Source organism: Dermacentor variabilis, chromosome 9 (genome assembly GCF_050947875.1).
Source record: "Dermacentor variabilis isolate Ectoservices chromosome 9, ASM5094787v1, whole genome shotgun sequence".
Lineage (NCBI taxonomy): Eukaryota > Metazoa > Arthropoda > Arachnida > Ixodida > Ixodidae > Dermacentor > Dermacentor variabilis.
In genome coordinates this window covers 148245419-148273110 of record NC_134576.1, presented here as the reverse complement: position 1 = coordinate 148273110, position 27692 = coordinate 148245419, and the positions used below count along the sequence as shown (strand labels likewise).

The window sequence follows — 27692 nt, the reverse complement described above, 5'->3', positions numbered from 1 at the left end:
CCTCTCACAAGCCAGGTTACCGGCCTAACAGCCCAGGTCAACAATTTTATAGCACATGCAAAGAACAATTATGTCACCAAGTCCTACCTCGACAGCCTTCTCAACACGACCGAGCAGGGTAGAAAGAAGGCTCGCACGAACAGCCGTAATGCCTCCCGCTCGATCTCACCCAACCATGAAGCTGCCTGCGAAGCTGAAGATCCTCATGATGGCGACAGCTAAAACCACAACAAATAGCCCGCAAAATACTCTGCGCATCTGGCAATGGAACTGTCGATCCTTCCATCCCCGGTATGCAAACCTACAAGAACTCGTCAAACTGGACCACCCTGATGTAATTGCCCTACAGGAAACCAATACCCACAACGTCCGACTTCAAGGATACATCGCTCATGCACAAACTCATCGCACAGCCATTCTTACCAAGAAAACTCTCACTACGCAGGAACACGAAATAGAAGACATCCCCATCGAGCACACCCTAGTGGAGATCATACCAGACAGAAAAACGCAGCAAAGTCTCTTCATTGCCAGCATATACAGCCCTCCTCGTGATCAACTTCCGGAATTCGACCACTTTGTCCGTGAACTGAGGAAACGCACGAAAGGCCATCAAGTTGTTATAATGGGAGATTTCAACGCCCCACATACAGCATGGGCTTATCCAAACACCACCAAGAAGGGAGCGCGAGTGCACGACACTGCTCAACACCACAGACTGACCCTCTGGAACGACCCATTGCAGGCCACGAGAGTCGGGAACAGTGTCTCCAGGGACACAAACCCGGACCTTACGTTCACAGCGAACGTCCACTGGGCCGAGTGGAGTCGACTTTTGGAGACGCTCGGAAGCGACCACCACATTATCCAACTTGACATCGCGCATAACCGGAAACCAACCAAGACTGGAGTTGCTCGACTAACAGACTGTCTCTGAAGGACTTCCAACCTCAGCGGCAACACAACAATCGATGACATCGACCATTGGCTCAAGGGCCTTCTCATCCCCGCAGAAAACCACACCAAGAGCATCCAGCTAAGCACCAACACCCCCGCAGTCGACCCGCATCTCCTTCATCTCTGGGAGGCCAAAAGAAGCCTCCTGAAGAGGTGGAAGAGACAAAAGCTCAATAGAAAACTTAAGCAACGAATCGCCCTTCTCACCATACAGGCCCAAGATTACGCGGAGCAACTTAGCAGGCAAAATTGGCACACCTTTTGTGACAGCATACAAGGGACACTCAGCACCAAGAAAACCTGGCATCTCCTACGCGCTCTCTTAGCTACCGATCGCACCAAAACGCAACAGAGGCAAAATCTGCGCAGACTGATCCACAATCATGCTGGATCGGAGGATGATCTCCTTCGTGAGCTTCAGCAAAAACTTAGCAGCGACAAGCCCACTTCATCAGCGAGCAGAAAAATGTACGGCGGTGCACCAAACCCAGATCTCGATCGACCATTCACCCAGGCAGAGCTCCACGCAGCATTAGCCAAACTCACTAGAAACACCAGTCCCGGCAAAAACAGAATAACTAATAAGCTCTTACGCAACCTCCCGCAATCTGCCACTACAGCACTGCTACAGTACTACGACTGCTGGGAAAAGGGGGACCTACCAGCAGCCTGGAAGCATTCGGAGGTCACCATGATCCCCAAACCCAACAAACCCCTTCGCATCGAAAACCTACGTCCCATTTCCCTCACATCTTGCGTGGGCAAACTCCTCGAGCACATGGTGCACGACCGGTTAACAACATACCTCGAGGACAACGGACACTTGCCGCACACCATGTTCGGATTCCGACAGCATCTGTCCACGCAGGACGTACTCCTGCTCCTCAAAGAAGACTTGCTTGATTACCTCGATCACAGACGCAAATCATCAATCCTGGCAATTGACGTAAAGGGCGCATTCGACAACGTGAGCCACGAAGCCATTCTCCGCAACCTCGAAGATACAGGCTGCGGAGCGCGGATCTATAACTATATCAGCAGCTTTTTGACACACCGAACAGCAACAGTAGGCGTCTGCAACCTCCGCAGCGATAAATTTCGTCTACCCAACAAAGAAACCCCACAAGGATCAGTTATTTCACCCCTCCTTTTCAATATCGCAATGATCAACCTACCGAAACAACTCAACGCCATCCCAAACCTATGCCATGCCCTTTACGCCGACGACGTCACGCTCTGGACCAAAGCGCCTACTACTGGACAACAAGAACGAAATCTACAAGAAGCCGTTGATACTATTGAAAGATACCTCCGAGACTGCGGTCTCCAATGCGCACCCGAAAAGTCGGAGCTTCTCGTCCTGAGAGCACGGACACGAGGAAGACCACCTAACTATATCGAACCCGATCCTAGCGTCTCGCTCAACGGAACCAAGATCCCCACAGTCGACTCTCTTCGCGTACTCGGACTTCACATCCACAAGGACGGATCAGGGGCGGCCACTCTCCCGCGTCTCCAACGCACACTGTCACAAGTTACGCACCTCGTCAAGAGGATCACAAACCGAAGAAGCGGACTCAAGGAGCACGACACACTAAGCATAATTCAAGCTCTCCTAACTAGCCGTATCACCTACGGAACTCCCTACTTGACGCTCAAGCCGGCAGAAATAAGAAACTCAATGTTGTCATTCGATAGGCAATCAAAGTAGCCTTGACGCTCCCACCCATGGCATCAACGGAGAAACTGCTCAAGCTCGGCGTCCACAATACGTGGGAAGAGCTTGTCGAGGCTCATAAGATCAGCCAGCTAGAGCGGCTCAAGCTCACACCCACCGGACGTGCAGTTTTCCGCTACCTCAAATACAGTGAAAGCTTCATTGCAGACACAGACCAGAAAGCAAGAATCCCACCTGCAGTCCGAGACTGCATCAGCGTTGCAAGTATACCGCGCAATATGCATCCAACTTATCATAAGGAGCGTCGGCAAAGCAGAATCCGCGCACTCAGCAAGAAATACGGGAGCAACCCTGATACGAGGTACACCGATGCTGCCCGGTATATTAAACGAAACGCCTTTGCCCTAAGCGTTACGGATCATCAAGGCAAAGAACTTGCAGCTGTCACCATCCGAGCAAGAGCCCCTGAGACTGCAGAAGAAACGGCAATTGCTCTGGCAATAACAACTTGCCCTGAAGTAGCAGTAATACTAACAGACTCCCAAGCAGCAGCTCGCAACTATCAAAAAGGCCGCGTATCAGAAACAGCACTCAAAATACTAAGAAATCACATCGCATGCGCCCCGCTCCCCGACACTTACATCAACTGGGTCCCAGGCCATCAGGGCATAACAGGAAATGAGGCGGCACACGCCGCTGCCCGCGAGCATACCAGCCGGGCTTTCCTGCCATCCCACACTACGCCGGCCACCAACGTTGATGACATCGCCCTAAAGTACTCGGAGCTTCTGCAACACCACCGACTCAGCAGAAGAACGTACGCTTTACCAAACAAGAATCTGAGCAAAGAGGAAGAAGTCATCCTGCGCCGCCTACATACGAACATCTACGTGCACGGAATAATGATGCACAGACTGTATCCTACGCAGTACTCGTACATATGCCCCCATTGCGACGTTCCAGACACCCTGCAACACATGGTCCAGGATTGCCCACTGCGTGACACACCCACAGACCTTACCTCACAAGCTCCACAAGCCGACTCCAAAGAAAGCCGCCCCATAGAAGCACAAAATGAGCGCCCGAACTCACCGCAGATCCATACGATAACTGAAACGTGGGAGGCCAAGCTTTCCTCCGATGACCTGGACGACCAACGCAGTCTCGTCGCCTGGGCAAAAAGAGGCAGCCCAAGCCAGAGGGTTCTTGGAATGAGGAATCCTCCCACCTAGGGTGAACCGGGTTCTGACTCGGTTTACCGTTTCGGAAAATAAAAGTTTAGTTCTCTCTCTCTCTTCTTTTGTAATGCCTGATGAAGATCAATGCACCAGTCAAAACAGCTGAAATTGAATATTTGTTCTGCTTACCTTGTAGCATCGGCCAAGCTCTCCCTCTCTCTCTCTTTACATATATATATATATATATAAACGTTAAGTAAATGAGTCTTCCAAAAAGTTCGTCGTCTCTTTCCTGCGTATGTTAGGACGGGTCCTGCGTGCTGAACTTTGAAAAAAGAAACCTATATATATAGTAAGAAGCCTATGACATGACTAATAAAAATCGGCCCCTTCGGTTTTCTTTCTTCTCTTTCATATATACAGGTTGTCCCATATAACTTCAGCCAAAGTTTACTGAAACCGTCCTCCAGCACCGTTTACATCCCAGACGCATCTTTTTTGTTCAAGACTACAATGTAACACATTACCGCTTAACATTTTTAAAACATAACTGTCTGCACATTTTGGCTTTGTTACGACTTCTGCAGTATCTACAGGTCTTAAATGCAGATATAATAAATGAATTAGTTTTGAATAAATAATTAATAATTGCACGTACTATTTTTAAGTGCTTCCCTAAACATGCGGACATTAAATCAAAACACAAGGCAATGGCAGTTACAGCTTGCGAAATTTCTGCCACTTGGTGCCTCGCGATTCTTTTCCTCCGTGTACGTCACTGCTCCCCACTGTGTGACATAGTAGACTGATAGCGAAAGCATCCCTCCTGCCTTTATCGGTGCTTAGCGATTACTCTAAAATGCTAGTCAACATACCTGTGTTCACGAAAGGAAACATGGAACGCATAGGCTTTCGCTTAATCTTCACTTGTCTTTTTATCCGTTTTCACATTTCCGTTTTAATTCAACCATATTCATGTAGATATAAAAGCCGTGCAAATTCGACTTTATGCTTTTATGCTTATCTGATTTCCTTTGAGTATTCCACGTACGGTGTTAGTTGGTTTCATCATTCATCATCATCAGCCTCTTTTTATGTCCACAGCAGGATTAAGGCCCTTCCCTGCGATCTCCAAGTACCCCTGTCCTGCGCCAACCCATCCCAACTTGCGCCTTCAAATTTCCTCATTTCATCACCACCTAGTTTTCTGCAGTCCTCGACTACGCTTCCCTTCTCCTGGCACCCATTCTGTAAATCTGATGGGACACCCGTTATCCATCCGACGCAATACGTGGCCTGCCCAGCTCCAGTTTTTTTCTCTTCGTGTCAATTAGAATAACGGCTATCCCCGTCTGCTCTCTGATCCACACCGCTCTCTTCCTGGCACTTAACATTGTGCCTAAAATTTTTCGTTCGATCGCCTTTTTGCGCGGTGATTAACTTGTCCTCGAGCTTCTTTCTCAGTCGCCAAGTTTCTGTCCCATATGTCAGCACCGGTAGGATGCAGTGACTGTACAACTTTCTTTTCAATGATAGTGGTAAGCTCCCAGTCAGGATCTGGCAATGCCTGTCATATGTAATCCAACCCATTTTTATACTTCTGGAAATTTCCTTCTCATGATCAGAACCCCTGGGAGCAAATTAGCTAGATAAACTTACTCCTTCACAGACTCTAGAGGCTGACTGGCGATCCTGAACGCTTGTTCCCTTGCCAGGCTATTAACATTATGTTTGTCTTCTGCATATTAGTATTTAAAACCACTCGTACACTTTCTATGTAAGGTCCGTAATCATTTGCTGTAATTGGTCCCTAGTGTAGCTGAACAGGCCAATGTCATCTCCAAACCGAAGGGTGCCGAGACATTCGCCGTCGATCCTCATTTATAAGCCTAGAACGTTATCTAGTGAGGCGAGTCTAGCAGTGCTATTGGAGGAATTAGAGGGCAGTAAATGGGATATAATAGGGCTCAGTGAAGTTAGGAGGCCAAAAGAAGCATATACAGTGCTAAAAAGCGGACACGTCCTGTGCTACCGGGGCTTAGCGGAGAGAAGAGAACTAGGAGTCGGATTCCTGATTAATAAGAATATAGCTGGTAACGTACAGGAATTCTGTAGCATTAATGAGAGGGTGGCAGGTCTTGTTGTGAAACTTAATAAGAGGTACAAAATGAAGGTTGTACAGGTGTACGCCCCTACATCCAGTCATGATGACCAGGAAGTCGAAAGCTTCTATGAAGACGTGGAATCGGTGATGGGTAGAGTGAAAACTAAATACACTGTACTAATGGGCGACTTCAATGCCAAGGTAGGCAAGAAGCAGGCTGGAGACAAGGCAGTGGGGGAATATGGCATAGGCACTAGGAATAGCAGAGGAGAGTTATTAGTAGAGTTTGCGGAACAGAATAATATGCGGATAATGAATACCTTCTTCCGCAAGCGGGACAGCGGAAAGTGGACGTGGAGGAGCCCTAACGGCGAGACTAGAAATGAAATAGACTTCATACTGTGCGCTAACCCTGGCATCATACAAGATATGGACGTGCTCGGCAAGGTGCGCTGCAGTGACCACATGATGGTAAGAACTCGAATTAGCCTAGACCTGAGGAGGGAATGGAAGAAACTGGTACATAAGAAGCCGATCAATGAGTTAGCGGTAAGAGGGAAAATAGAGGAATTCCAGATCAAGCTACAGAACAGGTATTCCGCTTTAACTCAGGAAGAGGACCTTAGTGTTGAAGCAATGAACGACAATCTTGTGGGCATCATTAAGGAGTGTGCAATGGAAGTCCGTGGAAACTCCGTTAGGCAGGATGCCAGTAAACTATCGCAGGAGACGAAAGATCTGATCAAGAAACGCCAATGTATGAAAGCCTCTAACCCTACAGCTAGAATAGAACTGGCAGAACTTTCGAAGTTAATCAACAAGCGTAAGACAGCTGACATAAGGAAGTATAATATGGATAGAATTGAACATGCTCTTAGGAACGGAGGAAGGCTAAATACAGTGAAGAAGAAACTAGTAATTGTCAAGAATCAGACGTATGCGTTAAGAGACAAAGCCGGCAATATCATTACTAATATGGATGAGATAGTTGAAGTGGCTGAGGAGTTCTATAGAGATTTATACAGTACCAGTGGCACCCGCGACGATAATGGAAGAGAGAGTAGTCTAGAGGAATTCGAAATCTCACAGGTAACGCCGGAAGAAGTAAAGAAAGCCTAGGGAGCTATGCAAAGGGGGAAGGCAGCTGGGGAGGATCGGGTAACAGCATACTTGTTGAAGGATGGTGGGCACATTGTTCTAGAAAAACTGGCCACCCTGTATACGCAATGCCTCATGACCTCGAGCGTACCGGAATCTTGTAAGAACGCTAACATAATCCTAATCCATAAGAAAGGGGACGCCAAAGACTTGAAAAATTATAGACCGATCAGCTTACTGTCCGTGGCCTACAAACTATTTACTAAGGTAATCGCAAATAGAATAAGGAACACCTTAGACTTCTGTCAAGCAAAGGACCAGGCAGGATTCCTTAAAGGCTATGCAACCATAGACCATATTCACACTATCAATCAGGTGATAGAGAAATGTGCGGAATATAACCAACCCTTATATATAGCTTTCGTTGATTACAAGAAAGCGTTCGATTCTGTCGGAACCTCAGCAGTCATGGAGGCATTGCGGAATCAGGGTGTAGACGAGCCGTATGTAAAAATACTGAAAGATATATATAGCGGCTCCACAGCCACCGTAGTCCTCCATAAAGAAAGCAGCAAAATCCCAATAAAGAAAGGCGTCAAGCAGGGAGATACGATCTCTCCAATGCTATTGACAGTCTGTTTACAGGAGGTATCAGAGACCTGGATTGGGAAGAATTGTGAATAAAAGTTAATGGAGAATACCTTAGTAACTTGCGATTCGCTGATGATATTGCCTTGCTTAGTAACTCAGGTGACCAACTGCAATGCATGCTCACTGACCTGGAGAGGCAAAGCCGAAGGATACGTCTAAAAATTAATCTGCAGAAAACTAAAGTAATGTTTAACAGTCTCGGAAGAGAACAGCAGTTTACAATAGGTAGTCAGGCACTGGAAGTGGTAAGGGAATACATCTACTTAGGACAGGTAGTGACTGCGGATCCGGACCATAAGACGGAAATAATCAGAAGGATAAGAGTGGGCTGGGGTGCGTTTGGCAGGCATTCTCAGATCATGAACAGCAGGTTGCCATTATCCCTGAAGAGAAAAGTGTATAATAGCTGTGTCTTACCAGTACTCACCTACGGAGCAGAAACCTGGAGGCTTAGGAAAAGGGTTCTACTCAAATTGAGGACGACGCAACGAGCTATGGAAAGAAGAATGATAGGTGTAACGTTAAGGGATAAGAAAAGAGCAGATTGGGTGAGGGAACAAACGCGAGTTAATGACATCTTAGTTGAAATCATGAAAAAGAAATGGGCATGGGCAGGACATGTAATGAGAAGGGAAGATGACCGACGGTCATTAAGGGTTACGGACTGGATTTCAAGGGAAGGGAAGCGTAGCAGGGGGCGGCAGAAAGTTAGGTGGGCGGATGAGATTAAGAAGTTTGCAGGGACGGCATGGCCGCAATTAGTACATGACCGGGTTTGTTGGAGAAGTATGGGAGAGGCCTTTGCCCTGCAGTGGGCGTAACCAGGCTGATAATGATGATGATGATACTTCTTCCAAGCATGCAGTGAATAGCATTGGAGAGATTGTGTCTCCTTGCCTGAGCCCTTTCTTGATACGTAACTTTCTACTTTTCTTGTGGAGAGCCAAGGTAGCTCTGGAATCTTAGATATTTCCCACGATATTCACGTGTTCCTTGATTCATATTCTTTATTCACGTGTTCCTCCTGTTCTCCTTGATTACGTAATGCCTTTATGACTGCTAGTATCTCTACTGAATCAAATGCCTTTTCATAATCTATGAAAGCCATATAGAGAGGTTGATTGAACTCTGCATATTTCTCGATTACCTTATTGATGACATGGATCTGATTCATTGTATAATATCCCTCCCTGAAGCCAGCCTGATCCCTTCGTTGAGACTGAAGTCTTGCCCTTATTCTGTTAGAAGTCATCTTGGTGAATATGTTATGCAATACTGAAAGCAAGCTAATAGGCCTATAATTTTTCTATTCATTATTGTCTACCTCCTTGAGGATTAGTATAATGTTGGCATTCTTACAGTTCTCTGGTATACTTGAAGTCGTGAGGAATTGCGTATAAAGTGCCGCAAGCTTTTGAAGCGTGCGATCTCCTTCATGTCTGATTAAATCTTCTGTTAATCCATCTTCTGCCGCTTTTCCCCGGGTCGTATTTTGTAAGGCCCTTCTAACTGTATTGTCAGTTATAGAAGTAGCCTCTGTATCCTATTTCTTACTACTTCGAATGAAGGTAGCATGGCTTCTCTGGGTACTGTACAGGTCAGTATAGTATTCTTCCACTGCTCTTACTATACCTTCTATATTGCTGATGATATCATCCTGCCTATTTTTCAGTGAATACATCTCGGCTTGTCTTAAGCCAAGTTTTCTTCTCCCTGATTTAAATCTGCGGCCATTTTTACTGCTTCCTCAGTCTTTCTCACGTTATAATCACGAATATTATTTCCTTTTTCCTTGTTGATCAGTTTTGACTGTTCCGCGAATTCTATTTGATATCTTTAGTTGGACACTTTCCTTCTTTGTTGTTTCCTTATCCTTCGCTAGGTCCTTTGCTACTTCGGAGAGCTTACCTACTGGTCCAAGGTCCAAGTCCAAGGGCGATAACATCGTCGCCATGCGCGTACGCCGCACGTGCTAGTGAAAGCGCGCGAGGGTTGGCGGCTCGGTCTCGCGTGCGCAAAGGAGGAAAGAAGGGACTGTGCTCTGCGTGCTCTGTTTGTCGACCATCAATCCACAAATCGACGATGCTTCATCTGATGGTCAGCAGGCCGTTCAAGTGATAACTGCCAGCGATCGCGATAAACTTGTGTAAGTAAGAAAACTGTCACGACTGCTTTCAATGGCATACTCCGATAACCAATCCTACATTCTGCTCACTTTTTCCAGAACATCGGAAAATCATTCGTCAAATCTTTTAAATGCTTTCATATGAGTATCCACCCAATTAGGAACAAAGAAACTGAACTCAGCATATTCTTAGATCAATTCCAAAATACATTTGATGTCGTTATGTTAGTTGAGATGTGGTCAACAGATGATGCATCAGTTTATCGAATTCCTGCCTGCAACACATTTAAATCGACAAATTCTTCGTGACGGAGGTATTTGCATCCTAGTGAAGAATACATTTGAGTTTGAATTAATGCCACAGTTCTCTTTAATTACGAGTGATTACGAATATATATAAGTTCAAGGGCAAAATACAGTGCTTGATGTTTGTTACCATCCTCCAAGTTCAATTTTCCTGCCATATTTTTCCTACTTAGGAAGATTCCTTGTTTTCATCAAAAACAATAACCTTACTCTCATCTGTGGGTGTGACGGTAACAGATATGAACAGCGGTGACGTAAATAGGACAAAACGACGTTTTGTTCGGTTGATATGACTGTGGTGATGTAATCAATCTCCCTACTATAGCGCCTGAAAGCTCATCAACTCTGACATCTTTCACAAACTTAAGCACTGATAAGATTAAAAATTGCGTTTTCGCATTCGACATCAGTCATCACTTGCCTACATTTCTTTGTTCCAATGGCAATGTGCGACCAAAAACATGTGCTCGACTAATTTCATACATACCATCAAGGAACACAACATTTTCACTTTACCCATCGGGATGGCTTAGCGGCTACAACGTTGAGCTGCTAAGCACGAGGTCACGGGATGAAATCCCGGCCGCGGCGGCCGTATTTCTATAGGGGGCGAAATGCAAAAAAAAAAGCCCACGTCCCGCACATTGGGGGCACGTTAACGATCCCCTGGTGGTCAAAATTATTCCGGAGTCCCCCACTACGGCGCGCCTCATAATCAAATCGTGGTGTGGGCGGGCAAAACTGCGGAATTACATTTCCATTTTTCATGCCAACATTGCTGAAATCTCGTGGGGGGAGGGGGCATTATTTCACAACAAGGATGTAAATAACGCTTACGAAAAAGTTATTAGAATGCCAAAGCCGATTTACGAAGCTAGCTTTTCTTCTGCTTGCTCTAAACTAAACACGAAGACCATGGGCGACTATTCAACTCTCAGAAAGATTTAAACTTAAAAAGAAGTTGTTGAGTGACTTCATCAAAAATAAGGATCCAGACTTACTGAAAGCCTAAAGAACTTATAAAGGCTAAGATGTTAAAGGTGTTATAAAGGCTAAGCGAGATTACCTTTGGAAGTTGCTTATTTCAGACACTGGCTCTGTGTCTACCACAAACACACAAACTTATAATTAATAATTCAGAGTTTACAGGCAAGGCAATTGGGTATGTTTTTAATAGGCACTTTGTTTGGGTAGGTAGAAACGTTAAGTGTGGAAACCACATTAATAGCCTTTTTAACTAGCATTCATTTCTTTTTAGTCCAGTATATGAAAATGACGTAAAGGGATCTTTTTTAAGCTTAAAAAACAGTTCCGCTAAAACATTGATGGTTTTCAAGTTCAAGCCATCAAAAGCTGCATACAATTTCTAGCTTCGTGTTTACGTGACATCTCTAATTCGTCTCTTATTCCGGCTGTTTTCTTAAGTCAGATCAAATAGCCCGTGTAACTGTTCAGTACAAAAAAGAGCAATGACAATAAAAGCGACCTGGAAAATTACAGACCGCTGCCTATAGTTTAGATAGTTGCAAAATCTCTAGAAAAAGTTGAGTCACTTTCGCATACGGGACGAAGGCGAGAGCCTGCGCGCTCACGAGACATTCATGGTATTTGGCCTGCGACAAATGCGACGTTACTTCCTATTGTTTTCTGCCACCAAAGGTCTCGGGCTCGAGTGCCTTAATTAACTCTGCATTCACTGCGTCTTAATTAACCTCGCCATAATTAACGTCAGAGGTCGTAGGTTCAACTCCCAGCGAAGGTCGAGGGTTCAACTACCACAAAATGTCGTGGGTTCGAGTGCGTTAGTTGTACCTTAATTAACTGTCCTTTGTTAACTTCGCCTGAATAACACCAAAGGTCGTGGGTTCGACTTCCGTCAGTTTTGGTGCCCTAACTGGACCTTAATTAACTTCGCCTTAATTACCACCAGAGGTCCTGGATTCCACTCCCACCAATGGCCGTGGCTTCAACTCCCATCAATTTTGGTGCCATTAACTCTGCCTTAATAAATGTCGCCCTAACCAGCACCCAACATCATGGGTTGAACTCCGATCAATGGTCGTGGGTTCGACTCGCATCAATTTTGGTACTATTAACTGTGCCTTAATTAGCTTCACCTTAATTAACAACAAAGATCGTGGGTGTGACTCCCACCCATCGTCGTCGGTTCGACTCCTGTCAATATTGGTCCCATTGAATTTTGGTGCCATACCACCCATCAATTTTGGTGCCATTAACTGTGCCATAACTCCGCCTTAATTAACACCAAAGGTCGTAGGTATGACTACCATCAATGGCCATGAGTTCGACTCCCATAAATTTTGGTGCCATAACGCCCATCCATTTTGGTGCCATTAACTGCGCCTTAATTAACTTCGCCTTAATCAGCACCCAAGGTCGTGGGTTGAACTCCCACCAATGGTCGTGGGTTCGACTCCGATCAATTTCAGTGCGATTGAATTTCGGTGCCATAACGCCCATCAATTTTGGTGCCATTGAATTTTGGCGCCATACGCCGAACGGCCAATTTTTCGATAACGCCGGACAAACAATTTTGACCCATGAAGCACTTATGGCTTTCGCCTTAAATGTTATTGCCAAATTTGCGACTTTCGAAAAGAAACGCAATATTTTGTCAGACTCACCTCTCGCGTACCGCAAGGGTCTTGTACGGAATATGCATTGCTTAAAAAAAACGCATTTTATCAAAACTTGAAGACGGCAAATTACGAGGGACGTTCCGAAAGTAAACTTGGTAATTTATTTTCACACGTAAACTTTATTGAAAGAAAAATCCACCACGGCATCATGGACTGTACATCTTGCACTATTTGTGCACATAGTCGCCACCGACATTGAAACATTTGTCGTGCGTGAAATCAGTTTGACGAAACCCCTCTGGTAAAACTCGACGCCCTGCGACGCAAAAACTGTCGCACAGCCTGCTCCGGCTGCGCATGGTTTTGACGTGCCGAGAGTGCGGCCTTCGATGCCCGTTCGTGCCGGGCACGCACTGGCGACCACGTCGTCCGCACACGCCTGTCTGCCGTTGTACTCGAATAACCTCGGACACTGCTGCTACTCTCGTTCTGCGCATGCGTCATTCCTCCTCCGCTGACGCTCCTTCGGTCGTTCAACCAGCAACGTGCGCGTATTCTTATGGCGAGTGTTTGTCTCACCTAGTGTACCATCTTCTCTTTCAAAAAAAAAAAAAATGACGAAACTTGCTTTCGGAATGTCCCTCGTAGTTCTCGGTATATCTATAGATTTTACAAAGGCATTTGACTGCCTTAAATATGGCTTACTAATAAATAAGCTAGAACATTACGGTTGTCGAGGAAGAGCTGCATCCCTAATCGAACTTAAAGTTCAGTACTGAACCCAAATCATTAACGTAGATAGTAACTACTCCGCCGCCGCCGCCGCTTACGTCCGGTGTACCACAGGGTAGCATTCTCGGACCGCTCCGCAGCGTAAGCTGTTGTGGGCCATTCTAATAGCCGTTTCGGTCAGCGATGGTGTCCACCACAGCTAAGGCCGGGAATGAGAGAAAAAAATTACCACTTGCCGCCGGAATTGAACCTGGGCCCGCTGCGCTGGGTCAGCTACTCTACCACTGAGCCGCGCCAGCGCTCGCTAGCTTGTGGCGGAAAAATTCACCGACGATACTCCCTAATGCGAAATTCAAGCGCAGCTCTATACGTGTCGCGATATATTGGCTGGCGCGGACACTCGTTCCCGACGGGTGCGGCGCGACAGCCTCGGCGACCGGGAGAGCGCGTTCGCGCAGCAGCCTCCGCCGATGCAGCGCTTCGTTTTCAGCGTCGTCGGGCGCGCTCGCCGCACGCCATCGGTGAACAGATACGTGCACACTTTACAGTTGCCCAAGTAACGGTGCAAGGTAGATAGGGAAGTCTTGGGGAAGAAAAGGAAAATTAAGGATATGTATAAAAAATTCTAGAATGAAAAGCATGTACAGCATACCTTAATAAATAGATCTGGCTAGGTAACTGCTTGTCAGCGCCCCGTTTCAAGGGGGATGCCAATAAATCATTATCACCGCTACCATCATCATTTGCACCGCATCGTGCCACTTGTCACGCGATGAGAGATGCGCGGCACGTAGCTTCTATTCAGCATTGCAGTTGCATATGATCACACCAGGTGGCGGTACTTACATTGTTTATACATTGCATTACGTTACATTATTTATAGGTATCGGTACAAGGTATAGATAGAGAACGGGTTAGGAAGAATATTGAGGGGATGCATACAAAACTGGTGGAACCAAGAACAGCTTTAGCAATTAGCATACCTGCATAAATCAAGCAGGCTAGGTGGCTGTCACCGCCCCGCTTCGAAGGGGATGCCAATAAATCATCATCATCATGATTAGCATCATATCGTGTCACTTGTCACAACTTGACATGCGCGCCGCGTGGCGTCAATACGTGCAAACTTCGCCGTGTACTTGCGTCGCATTGCACCAAGTTTCCCGACATGTAGCAGCAGTTGCATGTAGCTGGTCAACTCAAGCAGGCTAGGTGACTGTCACCGCCTCATTTGAAAAGGGGCGCAAATAAATCATCATCAACAGCATGGTGTCGTACCACGGGTCAGTGGATGTGCGCCGCCGCAGTGCGTGCTGCCGGACGCTCCTATGCGGGGCGGCGTTTGCGCCGTGGCCCTTCACTTATTATATGCACATAAATGATCCACGCACAAATCTGCTCAATTAATTGTACACGCTCATGATAACAGGAGAATCATCTAGTGAACTAATTAACGAGGGAGCCTGTCGCCAATGGCATTACGAGAATTGACTAACCAGAACTATTCAATAAATTTCTCCAACACCAAAGCAGTACTTTCTCACATTAAAAGCAAAGGTGTTACAATAACGAATTCTTTATCAATAGACGGATCTCTAGTGGAAATCATATACCAAGCTTTATAACATTTGGAATAATTTTTCAGCAAAATATTGACACGTGTACTTATTTATCTCTCCGGGTGACCGCTTTTCACCGTCTAACAAATGTTATCGCTCAGCGCAAGACGCGCGCCCGCGTGTTGGCAAGTCTCTGGAATGTTATCGATGGTGCTTTACTGCTGCCACCAAAGCTTGTGTAACCTGATTTATTCGCGCGACGCGAATTGTGTAGAACTTTCTGGAAGACAAGCGACCACCGGCGATTACCCTGGAACCTTCGACGACACGCGCACAAAGCCGACGCGCGTGACAGGCGGACAAGTTTCTCGGCGATCGCCGACTTCGTTCGCCGTCCTTTGAGTCTAACTGGCTTTTGTGGGCACAGGTTCGCCCAATAAGTGCAAGTTTCGTCGTTCACAGTTAACGGCTGCTGCTTACTGCGCGGCCAGGCGGGCGCCATGAACTTGAAAGCGAGCTGCGGCGTTTGCAGAGTGCGCGTAGTGCCTGTAGCTTCGTATGTGCTGTGCTTTCGACGTTTCGTTGGCGTCGAAGCGAGAGATGCACCAAGGTCAATTCGCTCGCAGCTACTGGCGCGACTCCTCATTCCTGCATCTTGACTGCGAGTCTTCACGCTCATCGAGCAAGATGTCTTCATGGCTACCTGTGCTCGCGTGGCACCGCGCTTGTTAATTTAGTTGAAGCACGTTGGCGGGCTAGTTGGTATTAATCCATGATAGAATGCGTAAGCGCGATTGAACGAGGACGCAGAAAGAAACGTACACACAGAGACAGCGCCGTCTCCGTGAGTCTCTTCCTTTCTACGTCCTCGTTTTGTCACGCTTATATATTCTTTCATTGTTAATTTAGTTAATGAGCGAATGTTTACAAGTTCATACGGCCAATAAATCTGCTCTCCGTACATGGTATAGCTGTATACTAATTTGCTATCGCAATCGGTGCTTCGCCTTTCTATATTTCTTTTTTTTTTTTGCCCAAAGCAGTCGCTTGAAAACGCGTGCGCACAGGCACGCATGCGGTGAATCGGGAGAAGCAGACGGGGCGAGCCGTGACCACTGACTCACTTCTTGTATCGCCTGCGCACGTTGTCGCGGCGTGGTGGCTCCTCGCTCTCGTCGTCGGCCCTCCGACCTCGGTTGCCCCTGGCGGGCGGAGGCGGCGGAGGCGGAGCCGTGGTCTCTTCAGCCTCGTCATCGTCGATTGCGGCCGGCTCCACGGGCGGCGGCTTCGCGACAGCGAAGCTGCGCTGCTTGAAGGCGCAGTAGTTTCCGCACCAGTCCTTGCAGCAGACGCGCGTGTCGCAGTCTTGATCCGTCTGACACGGGCTCAGCAGACGGATGCTGGTGCACGTGTCGAACTTGACCGGTTTCGGCAGGCACACGAACGCTGCAGTGGCGCATGCGAAGGCAGCACCGTCGCGGCGTCAGCGCGGATGGGCGGTCGGACGGCGCGCATTGGAATAATGCATACGCGTCGGCGTTCTTCTGTGAACAATTTGGCCCTATTTTCTGGTAATGAAACGCGCTGACTGCGATGACCTGATCTTATGTTGCCCTCCAATGCCACTTTCTTGCCCGAAATGAGCACGTGTCCGTTTAAAGAAGCGCATTCAATAGGCGACTGGCACTCACGCACACAGTCTATTTCGACGCTTTCTCGGTGCTTTTTCTGATGTTTCGCTTGCGTTCCGCCTATTCTGTTAACGCCAGCTATTAATACCGCATGCCGTACGAATCTTGCACCGGTTTAAAAGAGTCTGTATTCCTGTACAACGAAGGTAAAGTAGTAAATCAGTTGATGCGCACTCTACAGCTCATTTTCTTTTTTTTCTTTTCTCTTATTGCTGAAGTGCAAACAGTTAATGCGTTCAATTAGGCAAGCAAGGTCACTGTGACAGTATACTAGTATAGAGTCATCAGGTTGCTGCAGACTAGATTATTTTTATCGCCCTTGCACTGTTACGCGCCCGACAGCGATGTGACAAAGTTGTAATTATTTGAGGAGCTAAAATCATGGGGTAGTTCTATTTAATAGCTTATAGTAGCCGCTGTCTTGCATCACACTAACAACACTACAACAAGAAGCGAAAGAAAATTATAATAGCCGCTTTTCAAGTCAGTGTCATGATGCCCTCCGTCTAGAGATTTCCGTCACACATGATCTTCACCTATAATCCAGCATTCGAGGAAAGTTCGTCTGCTCAGGCATGGAATGAGGGGAATCACGTTCACTCACCAAGTCTGATGAATTACTGGACGTTTGGGAACCGCGTACGAGTTCCTCGTTCACCGAGTTGGACAGGAACACTTACGTAGCCAGCACGTGACGTTAACGAGCATTCATAAATGGCATGGTATAGTCCCTGCTTTCTGGCATAGAGTTCTATATAATGATTACTAGAGTAATCAGAGGGACAGAGTTCCCTAGAGGGAACTCTGGCGCTAGTGCCTACGGGAGCTGCAATCGGGGCGGTTCAGCCAGCGATGGGACGTGCGTGGATTTGACTTCGTCCTTCTGGCTGCAGACGGCTCCGCGACTTCGCAAATTTGTCATTTTCAACATAGTACTGTGTATCAAATAATTAAATAGACATCAAAATCGTCAGACGGCAGCATTCGAGCGCAGGATCTCTAGCGCGGACGCATACATCGACAAGCAGCACAGAAGGCCCTTGTGAATTTCTTGCGGGCAAGCTAGCGTGTTGAGACGCTTTGCGCGCTTCAATTTGGCCGCCTCGACAGATTGAGCAGCTGCAATTAGTAGCGATTGCGCGTGCTTGCAGAGTGTTCTCAACTTAGAAAAGTAAGGATCGCTTTGAAATTTATGACAACGAATACAGACAAAGCGTAAATAAACAGAGCCACAAGAACATCCGAATCCACAAGTACGAAGATCAGACAAATCCATGTGCTTCCCATCCTTCCCACAGTGGCTCAACGATCGCAGCGCCAGGATTCCCTCCAGTAATAATTGTTTGAAACTCTGTGCTGTCCCGTTCATATCGTAGCAGGCGTGCATTGAATAATTAGCGATTCTAGCAGCCGCCGGGATGACATGTTCCTTTCTTTGGCGACAACAGTACCATTGTCCCAGTCAATCTTGTGATTATGTTCTTGCGCATCTCGGCAATGGCGTTCGTCGTGTGACTTATTTCTCACGTCACGTGGTCCTTGATCCGTCTGGAGAACTTCCCTGTTTCGCCAATACATACTTGATGGCAATCGGTGCATGGCATCTTATACACGACTCCTGGGATTGATTCAATAGACAACCTGTTAATAGGCAACTACTCGTGATAGCGATGAGAATTGTTATTTTGCCGGCAGCCGACGAAGAAAGCGTACCGCGCCGATCACGTGTGCGGAGCCAGTTCTGCCTGCGAAAACAACGTTCCGGCCCCACAGGCGAACTTCGTTTTGCGCGATCATTTTGTCGGGGATGCTTTGGCCCTATGAAGATCACGGAAGAAAGTTGGAGGCTTCGGTATACGCAGGCACGGGCGCCTTTCATCCGCCAGAAGACGCTACAATGCCTTCGTTTGTCACGTCACCGGACGCGACGAAAACGAAACGACATACGCACCGAGCTCCGCAGACCTGAAGTTAAATAACGTTTACGCGTCTCGTCTAGATTGCAAGCACATCATGCAGTCGTGCTCAACATTCGCCCTAGGTTTGTTTGACATTTCGGTCATTCTTGAATAGCGATTAACGAGTGGAGGTGTCACCCATTTTGTTTCAAACACAAGGGATCTGCTGTCGCGGTGCAAAGCTTCAGTGCACGGTCGGCGAGGGAAAGATCTGACCGCGACAAAGTTCGTCTCGGCGATGCACTGTATGCAAACATGCACAATCTCTGCGATTCAACGACCAGTAGTCAGCGCAGAAGCGACCACAGAGACAACAGAAAAAAAAATATTTATCCGCTCGTTGCCAGCAACGGACATTCATCGATTCGATATTCCTACTCGGACAAATGAGTTTACTGGTGTGATCGAATGTGGTGCCAGGAATGCAAGCAAGGAAGCAAACACGTCCGTCCTTTTTCTGGCGTAGTGCTCAAGCTGTCCGCTTTTACCGGACTGCGTGGTCCCCGTTCCACCTCGCTTCGCCAGTAGCTAGCTGTCGCGGTACACTCACTGTTGTGCGCCGCGGCGGCGGCCGGAGCGACGGCCACGCACAGCAGGAACCCGGCGCCCAGGAGCAGCATCCTTGCCGGCGACGGGCGCAGCAGCTTCGTCGTCTCGGGAACGCACGCGCTACTGCTGCCGCGGCGGTTTCCTCTTCCTCGGCCAGGTTGCTGCCGCTGATGGGCGTGCCACAAGTATTTCGACATTCGATTCCGAATATTAAAGAAAGTGGCCGACAGATGGAGTAGCACACTGTGGTATAGAAGTTACATAAACAGGGATGAAGTGCCTCAGTAAGGCTAGCATACGTTTTGATAGGTGAACCTATTTTTTTTTTTTGTCAAATGCGGAAAAGTATGCATTGTGGTAAACAATAAAAATATTCTCTCCTTTGGGGAGTCTACGTTAGGTTTTAGCCATACCCGCCGTGGTTGCTCAGTGGCTATGGTGTTGGGCTGCTGAGCACGAGGTTGCGGGATCGAATCCCGGCCACGGCGGCCGCATTTCGATGGAGGCGAAATGCGAAAACACCCGTGTGCTTAGATTTAGGTGCACGTTAAAGAACCCCAGGTGGTCAAAATTTCCGGAGTCCTCCACTACGGCGTGCCTCATAATCAGAAAGTGGTTTTGGCACGTAAAACCCCAAATATTATTATTATTATTATTAGGTTTTAGCCACGGGAACGTATGCGTGGCCGAATGCGAATTCCTTTGTTACGCAAGGAGAATAGCTGCGTTACTTGCTAATTTATAATTGATATTTCACAAAATTGAAAATTTGAAATTGATCACCTTCCAATCAGCTGTCTCTTCATAAACCACTCGTCTTCCACTAAAGAAAAATAAATGTCTCTAAAATTAGTCGTCTATAATTTCTTGCACAATCTCTACTTTACCCTGATATACACTTCCTCCCTCATGTTTTACGTCCCCCATACACTTAACCGCCGGCTTCTTGAAGAACCACCCCTAGTGGTGCACGTCATGATACAGGGAGCAAGCAAGATTCAGATACACTTATAAACACGCATCTGGCCTGACACGCGCTCTTGTCAAACAGCCCTTTGCGATGCGGGATGCATTTCCAGCTCCGCATCGGCGCTGTGGCTCATTGTCGGCGTTCTTGATGCCTTCACAATATGGCACATACCCACGCGTGGAATCGACCACACAAACGGGAAATTTAATCTCCCAATAGGTCTCTTATCCTGTATAGTATTTCGTATACCCCTGCATTGTTACCGCTATCATCACCACCGTTATCGGCCCATGCGTCAGACACGAGACTCCGTGAGGCCGTTATTCCACTGCGTTTTGTTTTTCTTATTATTTACAATTACTGCTGTCTCTGATTTGAGACGTAGCTGGAGTGGGTAAGTACATCAAAACAACATACAATCAACATGTCCCATGTAAACGAACTTCGTCTACAAAACGATCATGTGGCAATTCTCGGAGATAAGTATGAAAGTTGTCCCACAAGTGACTGGTAGATGGCAAGAAAGAAAATTTCAACGATCTAAGTGAGCTCGAAAGGGAACAATATTCAAAGGATTGGCTTTTCGCGTTCGACGCGCCGAGGAGCTAGCAAATGTCACAGGTACGTCGACAATGACAGAGGCATGTACAATTTCATGCCACATTATAGTCCTTTCACACGTGCGCCTATGTGCCAACGGCTCAAGCGATCACAGGCCAGCATGCAGAGAAGGGCAGAAATTGCGATCGTATCGATTACAAATCAATCTAAAAGCTTTCTTCTGCACAGCCTCAAGCTTCGATACATCAGATACGCAGTGAGGTGACCCGACAACAGATGCATGTTCTAGAGTGGGCCTCACGAGAGATTTGTAAGCTGCTAGTGTGCATCCCTTGGTTACTGTTTTTAGCGTTCTTTTTAAAATCCAAGTCGCTTTAGTGCCCTGGAACAAATGAAGTCGACGTGTTTGTGCCATTTTAAGTTGCAAGAAAAAGTTTGACAGAGATATTTGAACTCGGTGACATAAGTCAAAATCTTCTCATAATTTCTGTAGGCGACTTTCACGGGTTTCTTTTTGTTCGAGAAGGTCATAGATACAGTTTTATCGAAGTTAATTTCCATTTGTCAGGTCTTGCTCCAGTTGCAGAAGGCATTGAACGCGTTACATATTCAGCATCTCCTGGGCAATGACACTGGTGATGTCAGAGTACAAGACACAGTCGTCTGCATACAAATGCAGCTTAACAGCAGTGTTAGTAACAACGCTCTCGACATCATAAATGTAAATAATGATTAAAAGTTGTCCTAATACGGAGCTCTGTGGGACTCCGGAGGAAATGCCGAGTGAAGATGAGTGCTCCTGATTAAATGAGACAAACTGGGGCCGCAGGGGCAGGTAGTTTCTTATCCAGCGAAGCAAGTGATTGCCGTGTATACATCTGAAGATAGTGTCAAGTTTCAGAAGTAACTTAGCATGACATACCTTATCAAACGCTTTGGAGTAGTCAACAAAAATGGCGTCAATCTGGCCGCGATTATTAAGTGTAGTGGCAACGTCGTGAGTGAATTCAATTAGTTGCGTAATCGTGGAGTAACCCGATCTAAAAGCATGCTGATGATATGAAAGAATGTTGTTATCGTTTAGGTACTCTACAATACGCTTATGAATTATGTGTTTAGTAGTTTACAAGCAGATAATAACGAGATTTGTCTATCATTGAAAATTGTTTGCCTATTGCCAGATTTGTGTATTGGTACAACTTGAACAACCTTCCAGACACTGGGAACAGTTTGTGATTCGACAGATTTTTGAAAGATGGTAGTCAGACACCGCGCACAGTATTCCAAGTATCTCTTCAAAACAGGTTTGGAATGTTATCTGGTCCTGCACTTTTACTAGTATCAATATTTAACAAGAGGCTGTGAACTCCGCTGAACGTTATCGGAAGTTTTGGAAAACAAGCTGAAGCACTACCACAGTGAGAAGTAGGGATTATGCCGTTTTCTTGAACAAAAACAGATTTAAAATATGTATTGAACGCTTCAGAGATCATGACAGCATTAGAACACGACTGTGCATTAACGACCATAGAAGTTGAGTTGGACACAGGAGGAACAACTGTCTTCCAGAAGTTGGATGCGTTATCTTTTAGGAATGTCGTCAGAGGGTTGTTATAGTAGTAGTCTCTAGCATGTTGCATTTTAGTCTTAAAAATTTTTCAAAGTGATGTTAGTATTTAGTTTTCTCGGACATTCGGTGTGCGAGAGCCACGGCGAAAGCGCTTTTATCCGGCGAATCAACTCTGTAATCTCTCTAGTATACCATGGGTGCTTCACACTTTTTGGTACGAAATTAGCTATGCGCTCTTTGACAATATTGTGAAATATTTCAACTAACAAGTCAACACATAAGGCACCACTCGAAAACATAAGCTCATCAACGTGTAATGCAAGCAAGGCGGCGATAGAATTGTCGTCAGCTCGAGAAAAGTCATGGGCAGTACTATATTTGGTTTATTGGGCGCAAGAGCAACATCTGTATGGACAATTACCGCCTCGTGGTCGGAGATGCCCTCGACAACGTCACATTCGCTATACAGGAACCCACCACTCACGAAGACGAAGTCCAAAATAGCAGATCCTCGGGTGCACGAGCTAACGATCTGTGTTAAATCACGTGACACGGCAAGATTGATGAGAGCGTCGCAGGTGGCTCGGTCCCGTCCAGTAGAAGAAAGAGAACGCCAGTCAATATTATTAACTGGCTTTCTTGTAGCCTGTTCACTGCAATACAATCCGCAACATTGTATATTGAAATGACATCATTTGGCGGTCGGTATATAGCGCCAACTACAATAGTATAAAGCCACCAAAGTAAATCTTGCACCAAACCGATTCGCTGTCAAGAATCTCCGGTAGCAAAACGTATTTAATGTCTTTAGAAATAAAAAGCGCTACGCCACCACCGCGACCAACAGTCCTGCCATTTCTCAATACTGAGTAACCAGGTGGCAAAAATTCTCTCAGAAATGGAGACATTTAACCAAGTCTCAGTAACACATATTATTGATGGTTTGTGACATTCTACCACCAGTTGAAACAAACATATTTAGTAACCAAGTTGTGTGCATTAAAGTTCAGGAGTGTCAGTTTCGTTTTATGTGGAAGTCAGTTGGAATTCTTGGGAGCGATATTATCAGATTCCTTAACAACGCACTTTCTGACGTCGCTCCACTTGTACCGAACACTGTCGGTAATCAGATGCTCTTGCTGCAACCGTGCTTCCTTTTGCGACTTTTCTTAATTCTGCTGAATTCTGCCATAGGGATCTGCGCACCTGCCGCGCGCGTGCAGAAAAGTCTTCACCGATGTAAATGTTTGAACCTTTCAGTTTGCGTGCGTTACTTAAGATATCTAATTTAGTTAGAAAATGCAACAGTTTGATGATGACAGGTCTATCTTTACCTGTCTTTTTAGCCCAAGTCTGTGATAACGCTCGATGTTACCAAACATGACGTCAAACTGACATCAGCATGCGTGCGCAGTACTAAAGTAAGAAATGCCTCAGGTGTCTCGTTAGGTGTTTCAGATAATCCGTGAATAACCAAGTTATTCCGTCGCGACCGATTTTCAAGTTCGTCGTTCTTACACTCCAGCTTTTGGAACATATCTGAGAGACCAGAAACAGTATTTTTTAGTTCCTGCACGTGCTCAACGAGATCCGTAGTGTTGGCGAGAAGTGACTCTAGTTTAGATAGACGATCATCGAAAGGGGCAACTTCAGAGGTAAGTGCTGATATTTCATTGCTTATATGAGCCTGTCCTGATGGCAATTCAGCCAACATTTTCTCGGTGGTGGGACCCGGATTGGTTTCTGTGTCGTCAGAAAGAATCAACAGGCTTTTCAAAATGTGCACAAGAGAGGCAGCGCTTCTTAAGGAAACAAAATGGGAGGGGCCCATAGCAGCAACAAGAAACGATCATCATTTCTATAGCATTTACAACCATACTGATTGCATACCTGTAATAAGAAGTAGGCAAATTTGTAGCGCACGTTCGCGATGCTGCCGCCAAACCCACTGAAGTGGAACGCCAGAGGCGTCCGTCCTTTACCCTGTCGCGAGCACGCAGATGTTGCTGAGGTGCCGGAACATGCGCAGCACCACCAGGTTGGCGCTGGCCAGCAGAGAAGGGAGCAGTCAACGCAGGCTGACACGTTCGCGTTCAGTTCCTTCGTTGGCAACGGGTCCGGCGGGGCAGACCGACCAGCGGGCGATCCGAAGGAGCACAACATTGAAGATAGTGGACACTTTTTTTTATTTATTTTATTGCGATAAGGCTTGCCCTTAAGGCATAATTCTTGGACTGTATATGTGTATTATATGTGTGCTGTGAGGCCTGTGTTGTGTATGAATTGGAGCATTGTTTTGTGGAATCTGTTGTCATGTATCCAGCGGTCATAGCTGGTTGTCACACTGTAGCGGAGTCCGGCTTCCAGTAGGAGACGCGAGCGTTCCGATTGTAAACCCGTACATGTCCATATTAGGTGGTATGCATCTGATTCCACCACAGGAACGGAGCAGTATGGACACGTAGCACCCAGTGGTAAATGCGACCAGTTCCACCTTGAGACAACAGCCGGTGTAAGGGCCACCCCGGCCCGAAGCCTCCTAAGCACAACTTCCTCCGCCCTAGTAAGGTGAAGGGGGAGGGAGCAGACACACGGTGGGATAAGAGCGCGTGTGTCCTGCCGGAGAACATTTTTACGGGCTCGCAGCGAGTTACGGGGTTGGGGTGGGAGGGGAATAGGTGGAGGATCAGGATTAGGAGGGCAGTGTGCCTGCTGGTCAGCAGCAATATTGTGAGGGTTCGCTGAATGGCCTTGAATCCAGTGTACCTTGACGCAAGTAGATGTCTTACTATTCATAGTGTGTATTGTCTCGCAGATTTCCATCGCCTTATCAACCTTCTTGAGTTCCTGGATAGCCGCTAAAGAATCGGTGAAGATATCTAGTTGCTTGATGGTAGGCAGCTTAGATGTCGCATCTTGCACAGCGTCGTGGATGGCTTGAAGTTCCATTACTAGAGCACTGGCTTCTGTAGATAAATAGCGCTGGTGGCCGCTGATGAAATTATGCGTAGTACTCAGGAATGATGTCCTTCCGCCGTCTGGGAGAATGGCAGCATCCGTATAGACTTGGCAGGTGTTAACGCATGATGCATCGACGATGTTGTGTGCGTCAATAATACCTGTTGTATCGCGGCGTCGTAACCTCGTTGGCTTATTAGTTGTGATGCTGGTGAATTCCCAGGGAGGCATTGGATAGGGCTGATTGTCAATCCGAGAGCCGCGGTGAAAATGAGCATGCAACGCAGCGACAGCCGGAATAAGTTGCTTTTTTATTTCACGTGCTTTTTCACGTTGCAAAAGGAGCTCAGCAATTGTGTTGATCTGGGCATGTTCCTGTAAGGTTGGTATCGGAGTGATGCGGGGCAGTGCTGTAATTGTGCGCATAGCATCACGATTAATCGTCTCCAACTGTGCCAGCTGTGCCAAAGTCAGCCGTTGAAATTGAGCTTGATATAAAATCCGTGGCTGCAAGACTGCACGCACCAACCGTCGAGCTACGTCAGTACGAGCTCCAGCGGCTTTTGCTGCAATGCGACGAATAAGGTGAAGTGTTTTTGTCGAACTCTGTCTGGTTTTACGGAGCCAGTGTGCACCACTGCCGGATTGGTGAATATCGAGACCCAGTATGCGGACCTCAGAAGCCTCAGGGATTGTCACTGCGCCGAGTCTAAATGTAAAGGGGTGCTGCGTGATTCTTGTGCGTCCTTTCTTGTTGGCCACCACAACATAGCTTGATTTTTGGGCGGAAATGTCCAATCCTGCTTTCCGAGCGTAGTTGTTCAGCACATCAAGGGCTTCTTGAAGCTGTTGAGCTTGTCTAGAGATATCTTTGTGCACGGACCACAAAGTGACGTCATCCGCATAGATTAAGAACCTCACATCTGGAATCCGATGTAGTTGCCAGGCTAGGGGTATTAGAGCAACGTTGAAGAGAAGAGGAGCCAGAACCGAACCTTGTGGGACTCCTCTGTTCGATGTGAAGTATCCTTCTTGCCTTCCATCTACTCTAATCGCAAATGTGCGATTCTGAAGGAATGAGTAGATGAATCTTATCACCCGCGGTGGAAGTCCCAGGTCGATGAGGTTGGATATAATGATTTCATGGTCTATATTGTCATAAGCTTTCGTTATGTCTGTTGCTACTACCGTGCGTACAGCGTGACTGTGTGGAGAAACCTGTAAAACATCGTCTGATAACATAGAAAGTCCGTCTTCAGTTCCCAAGTAAGAACGGAATCCAATTTGGGCAGGATGATATTTATCGTGGCGTTCAAGCCACCAGGAAACTCGTGTGGCCAGCATCTTTTCAGCGAGTTTGCAGACAGTTGAGGTTAGTGAAATTGGGCGTAAAGACTGCAGGCTTTTTGGAGACTTTCCTGGTTTCGGAATCGCAACAACAATTGAATGCTTCCAATCAGGTGGAACGTTTCCAGTCTCCCATACTTTATTAATAGCCTGAAGTGCGTCGAGAGCTGCTCCTTCCATGTTCTTGAAAACCTCATAAGGAATACCATCGGGACCAGGTGTTGTTCGTTGCTTCGAAGTTTCAATCGCCGCTATTAGTTCGGCCATGCTGAAAGGGCTGGATATTTCGGAGTTGGACTCATCAATTTCGGGGCAGATTATAGGTGATGCTTGATCGTATTTCGGGAAAAACGCTCTAGCAGCGTGTTCTGCAAATTGATGTGGCGAACTCTGCATCGCTAACCTAACGCTCGCTGCAGGGTCAGGTTGCTTATGACCGCGTTCCATTGACCGGAACGTACGCCAAAGTGCTCTGTTTCCAATGCCCGATCCAAGATTCTCGCACCACTCATACCATCGTCGTCGAGAAAGTTGCTTTTCGTGCTGACGCGCCTTCGCCGCTATATGGTTAGCACGTGCACGGCTACCTGGTGCATCGGGATTCCTCGACGCATACAATTCTGCCTGCCGTCGCTTTGCCCAAAGTTGCAAAAGGGTGAGGTCCGGTTGAGGTTGTTCCTCGTCAACTGTGGTTACAGTGGTGTTCCTCCGTAGCAGTTCTTGCAAAGCGGGAAGAATTTCTGAGGGCTCTGAGGGTACTTTATCAATCGATGATTCCCGAAACTTATCCCAATGCGTAACTGTTACTCGTCGTCGAATTTTCTTTATGCACGTTCTGTGCAAACCAATCATTATGGGCATATGATCACTGCCCCATGTATCTGGTTCCACCCGCCACTGTGGCATTCCAGGACCCAACCACCACGTGAGGTCTGGAGCGTTTGTTCTAGATACTGCGGGTACAGCACAGGTAGCCACAGCGTGATGGTTCAGTAGTGTAAAAGTGGCATCGCTCATGATGTTTTTAACTTGGCATCCTCTTCGGGAGTTGTACTTGTACCCCCATTCTGTATGTGGGGCATTGAAGTCTCCACCCACGA

At 46.9% G+C, this 27692-nt stretch overlaps 1 protein-coding gene across 1 annotated transcript in view; it reads right to left on the bottom strand.

The window, feature by feature from the left end:
- The window catches only part of LOC142557816 (uncharacterized), a 33789-nt gene extending 9535 nt beyond the window's left edge, over nt 1-24254 (bottom strand). Inside the window, exons 1-3 of the mRNA XM_075669965.1 lie at nt 24178-24254; nt 19188-19353; nt 16113-16434 (exon numbers count right to left, since the gene is read on the bottom strand). Coding sequence (XP_075526080.1) covers nt 16113-16434; nt 19188-19257 — 392 coding nt within the window. The 5' untranslated portion in view covers nt 19258-19353; nt 24178-24254. The remainder of the gene's footprint in view (nt 1-16112; nt 16435-19187; nt 19354-24177) is intronic.
- Between the last annotated feature and the right edge of the window lie 3438 nt (nt 24255-27692).